Source organism: Brassica napus, chromosome C4, assembly GCF_020379485.1.
Source record: "Brassica napus cultivar Da-Ae chromosome C4, Da-Ae, whole genome shotgun sequence".
NCBI lineage: Eukaryota > Viridiplantae > Streptophyta > Magnoliopsida > Brassicales > Brassicaceae > Brassica > Brassica napus.
The window spans coordinates 57,040,200-57,052,710 of NC_063447.1; the positions used below are offsets into that span (position 1 = coordinate 57,040,200).

Sequence of the window (12,511 nt, forward strand, 5' to 3'; positions counted from 1 at the left end):
ATTATCGGAATGTTTTTCATGATTATGTATCTCTGATATTCAAATTACTTCAAATCAGCATCGATTACATAGAACAGAAGCATCGATTTCTTTTTACCATCCAAACCGCTAAATATATTGTTTTTTAGGTTTGCCAAATCATTTTCAGCATAATTTAGATCATTGTAACTTACAAATTGGTGGATTTTCAACGACTCCCATTTTTGTTACCTTTTACGTAAGTAAGTGATAATGCATGTGTTCACACAAAAATTTCTAATGCATAATTAAAATTGGATAAAGAAACTTGAGATTCTTAAGTTATGCTTAAGAAAATTACTCTTCGATAATTATGCTTATGATCAAGATTCAGGTTCCATGTACAATTGATTGTTAAATAGTGTGAAATTTTAAAAAATTAAAGAACACAATGCAATTGTTTACCTTAAATTCAATGTAAATTACATCTCAAGAGAAGATCCAATAAGAAGACTTATATAAGGGAACATGTCAACCTGAAACAGAAAATACTCTATTTTTACTTTCTCTAAGATCCTCATTATGTAGAAATATGATTAGCCTTCATTCAAAGATTTTACACCTCATACCTCTCCGATTGCAACCCATTGGCAATGTGCAATATGTCTCGACCGCTAAGTTCGTGCATCATGAAATTTTGAACGAGATTATGGTTCATCTTACTTGTGCTCTTACCGAAAGGAGAGAATCAATTTTAGCATATGTGAGATTTTGTTGTTGATTTTTGCTTATCAGAGATGAACATTTAGATTTGTTTTCATTTGGTTTATATAATTAAGTTCTATAAAATTCTTTCTAAGTTATATCTGCATCTCTTATTTCAATAAAAAAGTTTTAGTAAGTAAACAAAAACTTCTTATTATTACATAAAAGACGATATATATTACACAAAAGAAAAACAGAACTATGTTCACATCTCATCATGAATCCAAAACTCCTTGACATGAATAGAAGATAATTTTTGTTCTTGTTCGTATATTTTTCAAAACACTCACATTAATATATCAAGAAAAGACATTAATGGTTGAATGTACATAAATAATCTACGGACCATGTAGCTTTAGATGTCCACTGTTTTGCTGAATGATTTCCTCCTCATGTTCTTCATCATCACAACAAACATATCTATGAGTCAAAATTATTAGGAATAAATTTACACAATGCATGGACTACACTGTATGAATCACAATGGCAAGAAAATCAAGATTTGTTGCCTGGATAAGACTGGGACAAATACTAAATGAATCTAATCCTTGGAACTGTAGGTAATGCGAGCAAGGTTTCAGAAGCTGATAGAGAACAACAGACTGAAACTGTTAAGCAGCACTATAGTATACCTTTTAAGAGCCATGCACTAATTAAATTCTCTCAAGAGCTCCATGAACCCTCTTACTTAGCATACTTGGATGTTAGGATGATAGGAAACTTTTAAGGGATGGCCATTTTTTTTAATAAAAGAACAACTGAAGCTTCCAAGATTCTTAAACTCAAGCTTACCTGTATTATCTTTCGGAACCTGCCATCACATCAAACAAACCGCAGCAACTCAACCACGAGGTTCGAGTAACTGGTGGACCAGAAGGGAGAAGACTCTGCATATATGTCCAGAAGATTAAATGAGCTCAAATACAGAATTAAAGAAAGAAAGAAAACGAGATGGTACCTTGTCTTCAGAAGATTCTGGCACTTGAGATTCTTTACTTGTTTCAGCAGCAGATCCTGGAATGTTACCCTCCTTTGCTTCTTCTAGTTGGACAGAACCCAAATCTGTCGAGATTTCAGCTGGCCCATTGTTGTTAGTAATCACAACCTTTGTGACAGAATCATCAGCAGGTGCAATTTCCAAAGTACCACCAGCCTCTTTAGTAGCTGCTTCAACAGTATTGTGAGTAACATTTTCAGAAAAGTTATTGGGTGGTTTGTCCACACAGTTCTTCTCCTCGTGACATGTTCCTCTTCCAAGTGCAGTAACGTCTTCACCTTTGGCTTCTTGTCCCTGAGGAACGTCTGTTTTCTCTTTAGCAGTGTCCTTCTTCAGACCAGATAAGGGAGAAGGTGATGAATCTCTTGTCCATAATTCTCCATTTCCTTGAGAACCAGGGGAGCTCAAGTTGCCATCATTTTCTCCTTCATCTTGGCTTCCATGTTCATCATACCCTGAGATGTTCAGTAAACATAAAGATCCAAGAAAGTACTAAAAGCTACGTATACCCCACAAGATCCCTAAAAGAGATTTCTTATATAGATTAGGACCAAAGTACCATTTACTTCAACAACTTTATAATACCAAAAGTTAGTCAAATAAAAAAAAGACAAAACAAGAAACTCACCTAACAGAAAAACCCCATTAGAGAGAGATAACACATCAAATCTCTAAACGAAACTAATAAAAAGATCTCATATCTTCTTTTTTTTTTTGAAGGTTAGATCTCATATATTGAGAAGAAGAAGCAGATAGTAGTACCATGACCATTGAAGCCTTTGTTGCTTGGACTGGCTCCAGAAGCTTCCTGCTCCTTCTTTTTCTTCAAGGCCTTTCTCTTCTTAGCACCAGAAGGCATGATCAATGGATTGTAAACGAGTAACAGACGGAAAGAAATCGAAGAAGGGGTTAAGTGTTGGTTCGTTCACTCCAAAGGCTCTCGAGCTTTCCTTCCCCGCAGTGGGGTTCTGCTTTGTTTGGATCTTTGTGGTGTGTGGACTTGAGTTGTGTTGCTCAGCTTTTTTGTCTGTATGTGTGGGGAAATACAAGTGTCGCAGTAACAGTCAAGTCAAGAGATAAGGCGTCGTATGTCTTTTTATGGGATTATTAAACGTGTCGATACAGCTCCATATCTACTACAATTTCGTCATGAATTAATAATGGTTCGGTTTGGTTCTTCAGACTTCGGTTTGGTTTAAGTTGATGGTTTTTATGGGATAATCATAACTGGTCTGTTTCGGTAAAGATAATCATGCCAAAGCCCATAACTTTCTCAACAATTTTCTCTACCTTTTTTTTTGTAACTACAATTTTCTCTACATATAAATCTATAATAACTTCTTCATGAGCAAGAAATTGTTGTAAAAGAATGGGGAATTGTTTTTGTGTGTTATTAATGAATCAATAGAAGTTTCTTATAGAAGGATTACAAAGTATAGGAAAAAGAAAATTATTCAAAACCTAATACAACATGAAATAGAAAAAGATCTAAAACAGATAAATGGAAACTTCCTAGATCTAAAGTCGGCCGTCTCTCTCTCCTCTTGGCCGCCGACTCTCTCTCCTCTTGGGCCACGGTTTGGCCTTGTCTTGGTCATGGTTATGGGCCATCCACATAATGATTTATAACACTCCCCCTTGGATGCCATAACCACATAGGTTTGTATCATGCACGACGTTGCCTCATTAAAACCTCTCTAGGAAAACCAAAAACCCAAGGTGGGAAAAAATAGAAACCGTAGACAGGAAAAAGAGTACAACACATGACACTCCCCCTGATGAAGGCATCATTGAAGATCCTTCAACTGGCGCATTCCTATCTGATGAACCAGCTTCCTGAACGTTGAGGTTGGCAGAGACTTAGTGAACAGATCGGCCGAATTGTCACTGGACCGAACCTGAACCACTTCAACTTCTTTAGCCTTCTGCAGGTCGTGGGTGAAGAAGAACTTAGGCAAGATGTGTTTTGTTATATCTCCCTTAACGTATCCATCTTTGAGTTGAGCTATACAGGCTGCATTGTCCTCATAGATGATCGTTGGTTCTTCCTTTTCTTTTCCCACGGCTAAGCCACTTTCCCTTAGGATATGGCCGGTCATGTTCCTCAACCACACAAGCTCTCGGCTTGCTTCATACATGGCTATGATCTCGGCATGATTAGATGATGTTGCCACTAAGGTTTGTTTTGTGGACCGCCAACTTACTGCAGCCCCACCGTGTAGAACACGTAACCTGTCTGAGATCTAGCATTGTGTGGGTCAGATAAGTACCCAGCATCTGCATATCCGGCCATCTTCTCACTTGGCCGATCGGTATAGAACAATCCGAGATCGGTTGTTCCTTGCAGATATCTAAACAGATGTTTTATTCCGTTCCAGTGCCTAAGTGTCGGACATGAACTGAATCTAGACAGTAAACTCACGGCAAAACTAATGTCCAGTCTAGTATGGCTAGCCAAATACATTAAGGCTCCAATGGCACATAGGTAAGGTATTTCCGGCCCGAGCATAACCTCGTCCGGCTTCCTTGGTCCGAATGGATCCTTCTCAAGGTCTAAGGACCTCACGACCATAGGACTCGACAAGGAATGAGCCTTGTCCATATTGAACTGCTTGAGTATCTTTTATGTATATGTCTTTTGATGCACAAGGATTCCATTATCCACATACTCAAATTGCAGTCCCAAACAAAACTTAGTTTTTCCTAAGTCTTTCATTTCGAATTCTTTCTTTAGACATTCGACAGTTTGGAAAATCTCTCCAGGGGTTCCAATCACATTCAGGTCGTCCACATAGACAGACATAATCACAAAGCCCTTGCTGTCAAATCTCTTTATAAAGATACATGGGCTTATTGGATCGTTCTTATAACCTTCTTTCATTAGGTACTCTGATAATCTGTTGTACCACATTCGACCTGATTGTTTCAAACCGTACAAGGCTTTATTCAGCTTAATGCAATGCTGTTCTCGAGAACCTTTCTTATCTTTGAGCTCAATACCCACTGGAACTCTCATATGAATTTCATTATCCAGTGGACCGTACAGATACGCAGTTACTACATCCATTAGGCGCAGATCAAGCTTCTCTTTCACGGCCAGACTGATCAAGTATCGTAATGTAGTTGTGTCCACCACAGGAGAATAGGTTTCCTCATAATCTATTCCTGGTCTCTGTGAGAATCCTTGTGCTACAAGCCGTGCTTTGTATCTCACTACTTTTCCTTTCTCATTTCTCTTTCTCACAAAGACTCATTTGTATCCCACTTGACATCTCTAGGTGTCACGGTTATAGGGCCAAAAATGCCTCTTTTCTTTAATGATTCTAACTCCACGTTTATAGCTTCTTTCCATTTGATCCAATCTGATCTTTGCATGCATTCATATATGGACGTGGGTTCCAGATCCTCATCTTTTTCCATGATCTCAAGTGCTACTTTATAAGCAAAAATATCATTGACGTCGATATCATTTCTGTTCCATTTCGTTCCAGACATTATATAATTTATAGAGATCTCTTGATTGTCCGGCCCTTGTGTCCCATGAAGTTCGGCGTCCCGAACCCCATTATTTGGAACGGTCGGATCATTTGGTATGGCCGGCTCACTTGGCTCAACCGTCTGGGTCGGCTCGGCCGGTCCACCAATGTTCTGGACAGTTTCCTTGATGCTCTCGGATCCAGCACCTCTCTTGGACTTCCGAGGCTGTTTATCTTTGGAACCAATAGGTCTACCACGTTTGAGACGTTGGTTAGACTCTGTAGCCACTTGACCTTGTCCCTTCTGGACGTCTATTCGTATTGGTGCATTACAAGCCGGGATATACGATTTTGTCACTCTATTTGGGTCAGCAAACGAATCTGGCAGTTGATTAGCTAGCTTTTGAAGATGTATAATCTTTTGGACTTCCATATCACATTCTTTAGTCCGAGGATCTTGCCAAGATATTGATGGTCGAGACCATTCAATTTCTTTGCTCAATTCTTTGCTCAACCGGCCGTTATCTCCCCCTAAGGTCGGATATGTGGACTCATCAAACTGTGAGTCTGCGTATCTGGCCTTAAACAAATCACCGGTTGTTGGCTCAAGATACTTTATAATGCTCGGGGAGTCATATCCTACGTATATTCCCATCCTCCTTTGTGGTCCCATTTTCGTTCTCTGTGGTGGAGCAATTGGAACGTATACGGCACATCCAAATGTTTTGATGTGGGACACGTCTGGCTCATGACCCGTGAGTAACTGGGATGGCGAATATTTATGCTCAATAGATGGCCTGATGCGAATTAGTTCTGTTGCATGTAATACGGCATGTTCCCACGCTGATACCGGGAGCTGAGAACGCATTAGCAATGGTCTGGCTATCAGCTGGATACGTTTAATGAACGATTCGGCCAAGACGTTCTGCGTATGTACATGTGCCACAGAGTGTTCTACACTTACCCCCATGGACATACAGTAGTCATTAAACGTCTGGGACGTAAACTCACCAGCATTGTCTAGACGTATAGTCTTTAAAGGAAAGTCTGGAAAGTGTGCTCTCAGTCTTATTATCTGAGCAAGCAGGCGTGCAAATGCCAAATTTCGTGTGGACAGTAGACAGACATGCGACCATCTGGTCGATGCATCAATCAGGACCATGAAATACCGAAACGTCCCACTAAGTGGGTGTATTGGTCCACATATGTCTCCCTGAATCCTTTCCAGAAAATTTATAATCTCTTTATTAACTTTGGCTGGTGATGGCCTAGTTATGAGTTTCCCTTATACACATGCTGCACATGTGAGATTGTATGGGACAACTCCTTTGAACGTGTGCCCTTGTGAATTCATCATCAACTTTCGCATCATGTTAGTACCAGGACGGCCAAGCCGGTTATGCCATAGAGTGAAATTGTCGCAGGCATTAGCCTCGATCATACTGACCTTTGCATAGTATAGGCCAGTAGACATTGCAGGTAAGGTTTCTAGGATCCTTTTATAGCCTTGGTGATCGAAATTATGTTAAGGAATTCTTTATTTCCTTCTTCCCATGTTTCAAGATGGAAACCGTTCAATCTTATGTCTTTGAAACTCAATAGGCTCCTTTTAGAGCTTGGGGAATACAAGGCATTTCTGATCTCTAGATGAGTGCCCTTAGGCATCAATATATAAGCCTGGCCGTGACCTTCAATTAGGCCGGCTACACCTGCAATGGTGTGTACGTTTGCACTTTGCATTGTGAGATTTAAGAAATATTTTTTATCTCTAAGTATTGTATGACTTGTGCCACTATCCACCACGAGTATGCTCATTTCGTCATTCATTTCTATAAATAAGATTTCATTTCTCAGAGATTTCAAAACTTTTCATTTTATTAAAGTTTGCAGAACACCAAAAATAAAAACACCAAATCAATCATAAAACAATCATAAAGCAGTAAAAACAAGTCGCATCGAAAATTTAGTCTTTGAGACAATCAGAAGTCTCAAAATCCATAAGGTCGTCATTTGCAACATCAGATTCTTTATCAGCCTCATAACCGGAATCATGGACCATATGAGCCTCCGGGTTCTTGTCCTTAAGACTCTCTTGGTAGAGCTCACATAAGTGCTTAGGAGTTCTACAAATCTTGGCCCAATGGTTGCTCATCCCACATCTGTGACAAACGGATTTGGTCGAGTAAGACGGTTTGGATATGCCGCCTCGACCTTGTCCATATCCACCTCGGCCACGGCCGGGATTGGAACCACGGCCACGGCCGGGATTGGAACCACGGCCACGGTTATTGTGGTTTCCTTTCCGGCCGGCCAAGTGTCTATCTCGACCGTTCGAGTAATTGTCACGGTTCCTGTATCCACCACGGCTTTTGTCATGTGATCTCTTATCATTCTGGATGTAATTGCACTCGTTGGGATTTTTCTTTTCAACTCCATTGGCCTCTGGTAATGGGGCAGATCCGACAGGTCTAGCTTTACTGTTCTTCATCAGGAGCTCATTGTTTGCCTCGGCCAGAAGCAGGCACGAGATCAGATCAGTGTATGTGGCGAAGCCTTTCATTCGGTACTGCTGCTGCAGGATTATGTTTGAGGAATGAAACGTAGAGAATGTTTTCTCAAGTAACTCTTCTTCGGTTACTACTTCACCACAAAGTCTCAGCATCGAGACAGTCTTAAATAAGACCGAATTGTACTCATACACTGACTTATAATCCATGAATCTTAGATTCTTCCAGTCATTTCTAGCTTTTGGGAGTAACACCGTTTTCTGGTGATCATATCTATGCTGTAAAGCATCCCAAAGCTCTAGTGGATTTTCCATCGTAATGTACTGATCCTTTAGACCTTCAATGAGGTGATGACGTATAATACTTATAGCCCTGTACCGATTCTTATCGGTCTCATTGTTGTCCTTGATGATTGTATCACCAAGACCTTTTGACCTTAAGTTGATCTTTGTATCTAGCGCCCACTGCAAGTAGTTATCTCCGGAGAGATTAAGGGCTGCGTAGTCTCTATTTGAGATTTTTGACATCTGTATCACATTTATCATTTCAATTTAGGTTCACAATGTGATCATGTGGCCGCATGGTATAACAAGCTCGGCCACAAACTTGTCTTACGAATCTATGAAAAACAATCAATCTAATCGACCATGGAGCGGACAAACAAGCCGCACGGCTATGTGGACAATCAATAGGATCGGACATGTAATTCTAAATTGACCATGGTGCGAACAATCCTAACATTTGATTCTACATGTACCAGGGAGATTAATGTCACACGGCCAGGTAAGTTTTAATTCAATCAGATTCGAATTCATATGTTTTCTACATGCTGGTCGATTTCATTAATCAATGTGAATGCAATCCAATTCGAATTCATATGTATGCAAACAACCTTAGCAATTAGATTTATGAATTTAGGGTTTTAACTTTAAAACTAAGGCTGCCGGTTTAATTAAAGGTTTCAAGGCCTTTAGGATTCAAGTTCTAGATCAAATTACTTCAATCAATCTAACAATCCTAAAACCTCAAACATCAAACATTCAATCAATAAAAATCGAATTCAACTCTTTAGGGTTTAGGGTTTCGATTCCTAAATTAGGGTTTTCTTAAAATCAAATCAGGAACAATCAATTCAAGTTCTAATGGAATCGATTTCTATCTTTCTAGTTTAAGAGATTGCCGATTTTGATCTTTGTAGGTTTTTAGGGTTTTGATCAAGATCAAAGTTTCCATATTTATGGATTAGGGTTTCTTATCAATCTAGGTTCTCAGATTAAGTTATACCTTTGCTTTGTAGGGGATTTAGAACCGGACCACCTTTAGAGAGAGAGAGAGGACGATCGGATGCACACAGGTCGCGGATGGGACGATCGCGGGCTGGACGTGTCTCGGCTGCGAGCTGCGCGGGGATCGGGTCGTCTCGGGTCGATCGCGTCTCGGGTGTGGATCGCGAGCTGGACGGTTCTTCTGAGGCTGGAACGTGATCTGAGAACTTCTAGGATTCAAGAGGGATCAATTGAGTTCTTGAATGAATTAAGAACAAGATTAGGGTTTTGGGTTTTTGGGTTGTGGTCGCCGGTTTTAGCTTTTAGGTTTAGAGGTTTCGATTTGTCTCAGGGATCTAGAGACGATCGTGCTGATAACGTGTTGTAAAAGAATGTGGAATTGTTTCTGTGTGTTATTAATGAATCAATAGAGGTTCCTTATATAAGGATTACAAAGTATAGGAAAAAGGAAATTATCTAAAACCTAATACAACATGAAATAGGAAAAGATCTAAAACAGATAATTGGAAACTTCCTAGATCTAAAGTCGGCCGTCTCTCTCTCCTCTTGGGCCGCCGACTCTCTCTCCTCTTGGGCCACGGTTTGGCCTTGTCTTTGTTATGGTTATGGGCCATCCACATAATGATTTATAACAGAAACAAACTTTTAACGACGAACAAAAAAAACGAAACAAGCTTCTTCATGAGCAAGAAACAATCCGCTATTCTTTTCAATTTTATCCAAAAAAAATCTGAATATTTATAGTTCTACAAATCAAATTAAATACTAATATTTAATAATTTTACAAATAATAAAATTTTAAATTTTTTTTATCTAATATGTGTATAATTTCACGTACTTTTAGACATGTCTCAAAATTTACATGGTGAAATGGTGATGGGTTATTAATTTTGAAAGGGGTTTTGATGAGCTTAACACAATTGCCTTCATGTTGGTGTACTTGGCCCTCTTCTCAGTTCTCAATTGTAAAGATATGTTTGACCTGAGAGAGAGTAACAATGGGGATAAGCTCGAGGACACTGACAGAGCACGTTAGGAGTAGCTCCATTAGACTCAGTTTCCAATCATTAAGCTTCGTCTTTCTACGTACATACTACTATTTAATCACCATTTTCGACAATTCAAAATGGGTCAGGCCTTTAAGAAACTTCACTTCACAAGACAGGACGATGATAGTCTTGGGTACAAACAAGATAACTTATGCTTATGACAAATCTTTTTTTTATGGATTTGTGACAATGCACGCTTGGGCTAAGCTTGGCTAATATATACTTGTTCGAGAACTCAGTTATATAATATATGGTCATAATTTTTCAAACAACAAAGTTGATATGGCCGAGTTGGTCTAAGGCGCCAGATTAAGGTTCTGGTCCGAAAGGGCGTGGGTTCAAATCCCACTGTCAACAGTAGATTTTTTATAAATCTCATATTTAATTTGTTAAGGCTTGTAGAGTAATCGCATACACTACGTGTAATTCATTCAATTTATTTTTTAAACCGTGCATGTTATCATCCGGTGATCAATGAGTTTGTGCACACGAACTCTGTTTATTCCCAAAAAAAAACCTTTAAGATCATATTATGATGGCTTATTCATAAAAGCTCAAGATTTTCTCTTAAACTCTGCTAATCGTTAAATTTGTTGAATTCGTTTCTTTTATTTAGTTTCTATGTGATCCAGTGGCAGTTTCCAAGCAAAGAACCTTTAAAATGGTAATAACCTTAAAATCCAAAATCCAATAGCAAAAAAGAAAAGAAACCGGCCTTGATTAATTATAAGCTTCAAAATCAATCTCACTTCTTCCTGAAAGAGCATCCTTCCGTTAACCTAGCCTTTCCTCGTAGGCTGGCACAGAACTGTCTGGCAGATTAGGTGAGTTCTCACCATTAAGGGTGCTATAAGAGATCCAAACTCTATTTTGCACATTAATCACAGACCTATATGGTCTAGTACCAGTCGACTAGGACTGAGTTTACTAGTTTAGCCTAATAAAATGAAGGGAACACAGATTTGACATATCTATTCTCTGCAGGCTGGTAATGTTTTACATAATGACAATTGTCAAAGAGACTTGGCTTCTTGAACTTAAGTATATAAGGCAGAAAAGATAAAATGGCCATAAAAAAATCTAACAGTAAGTATGGAGAATACAAAGTCCCCTTCTCAAATTCAGAATCATGGTATACCACAAACTAAAATAACACAACAAAACACCTGCTTTATACAAAGGCCAACAAACAGAGACAAATACATTATAGACTAGACCTTGTCTCTCTTTTTTCTTTTATCACACGTTAAGTTCTATCTGTCTTTGCTAGAGAGAGAACAAACAAACGAAGGGATAAGAGGGGCTGCATCCTTAGTGACATTAAACCACAAGATTCTCCGGCCATGTAGGAAACTCTTGATCAGAATCACCAAGAGCTGTCCTCGGCGCCATAAACGGCATTTGAAACTCTGCTAATTCAGGGAACAAGGTCACCAAAGCGGTGGCGTTGTTCTTTCTCACTTTCATGATAAGAAGCAGAAGAAGGAGAAAATGAAGCGGCTTAACGAACTAAGGAGCTTCTCGCACGCTGTCAGTGATCAGAAGAAGAAGAAGACACCAAACCAAGAATCAAGCAAGAAGAAAGTTTTCCCGTCAAGACTCACAATGTCATGGCTAGGCCAAGGGAAGGATAACAACAAGAAGGAAGTCCCGCAAGATCAAGATCCACGTAGACAGCACAAGCGCATTCATTCCTTGATTTTTTTTTAAAAAAAAATTGATCAATTTTAAATCGATTATATGTGGGATATTTCTTGGCTTTCTGAGTGTACAGTTATTGACATTGAGATCATAGACTAACTATATTTATATATTACGTGATCCTCTATAGCTTAAGATCAATCGTGTGTTTGCCTTATGGTCATGATTAAAACAAGTTGTACAAGATCGATGCATGTAACGATTATGTAAAGATTATTTAACGGATTTAATAATTAGAATTCAAGAAACGATTTTGAAGATAACAAGAATCCTAAATCATATAAAAAAACAGAAGGGAAGATATCCTATAACTACAAGAACGGACCATTTGCTTCATTCCCCACCTACACTTAGGCAAATCAACTCACATAACCCGGTGAGAAGTTTGATACAAGATGAACTATTTTCCTCGGACCAGTTCTTGGCAGCACCTCCATTGTTGTATGAGAACCTAAAAGCAGACACAAATAAAATGGAGAAATTAAAATTAAAATGAATTGAAAAAGACAGAGTTTCCTTCTAGAGACTAGAGCCTCAAGGAACAGACAAGATTATTATTCAACTTTTTTCAGTTTACTCTGTAAAAGAAGACTAAACTCTACGGTCCAAGAGAATTGCTTGACAAGGCTCCTAAGAGAAACAACACATTACACTTGAAGCTAAGCGTTTAACATAGTGCCTAGCATTACAGGTATGGTTCTCTAGAGACAGAGAGGATAAGCGAAGAACTGTATTCGACTAAACCCTAACTTAAAAAAGAAAAACATGTACA

General features: G+C 38.9%; 2 protein-coding genes, 1 non-coding gene and 1 pseudogene across 4 annotated transcripts; 2 read left to right on the forward strand and 2 right to left on the reverse strand.

Moving 5' to 3' along the window:
* Positions 1–860: 860 nt before the first annotated feature.
* On the reverse strand, positions 861–2,762 carry LOC106432799. 2 transcript variants are annotated; one of them, XM_013873646.3, is made up of 4 exons: positions 2,483–2,762; positions 1,682–2,175; positions 1,516–1,610; positions 861–1,120 (listed from the first exon to the last, which is right to left on the reverse strand). In XM_013873646.3, exons 1-3 carry the CDS (start codon positions 2,577–2,579, stop codon positions 1,521–1,523), a joined length of 681 nt encoding a protein of 226 aa, XP_013729100.1. In that variant the 5' UTR covers positions 2,580–2,762; the 3' UTR covers positions 861–1,120; positions 1,516–1,520. The 2 variants fall into 2 exon arrangements, with proteins under 2 accessions (XP_013729100.1, XP_013729101.1); XM_013873647.3 differs by having other exon boundaries at positions 861–1,143; positions 2,483–2,752.
* A 4,397-nt stretch (positions 2,763–7,159) lies between these two features.
* Positions 7,160–7,684, reverse strand: LOC106432767 (U3 small nucleolar RNA-associated protein 25-like). The gene is made up of 2 exons (XM_013873609.1): positions 7,408–7,684; positions 7,160–7,287 (listed from the first exon to the last, which is right to left on the reverse strand). Exons 1-2 carry the CDS (start codon positions 7,682–7,684, stop codon positions 7,160–7,162), a joined length of 405 nt encoding a protein of 134 aa, XP_013729063.1.
* A 2,630-nt stretch (positions 7,685–10,314) lies between these two features.
* TRNAL-AAG lies at positions 10,315–10,395 on the forward strand. Its single transcript has one exon. It is a non-coding gene; the product is annotated as a tRNA-Leu (tRNA).
* Positions 10,396–11,130: 735 nt separating this feature from the next.
* LOC106422984 lies at positions 11,131–11,737 on the forward strand (annotated as a pseudogene).
* Positions 11,738–12,511: the final 774 nt, after the last annotated feature.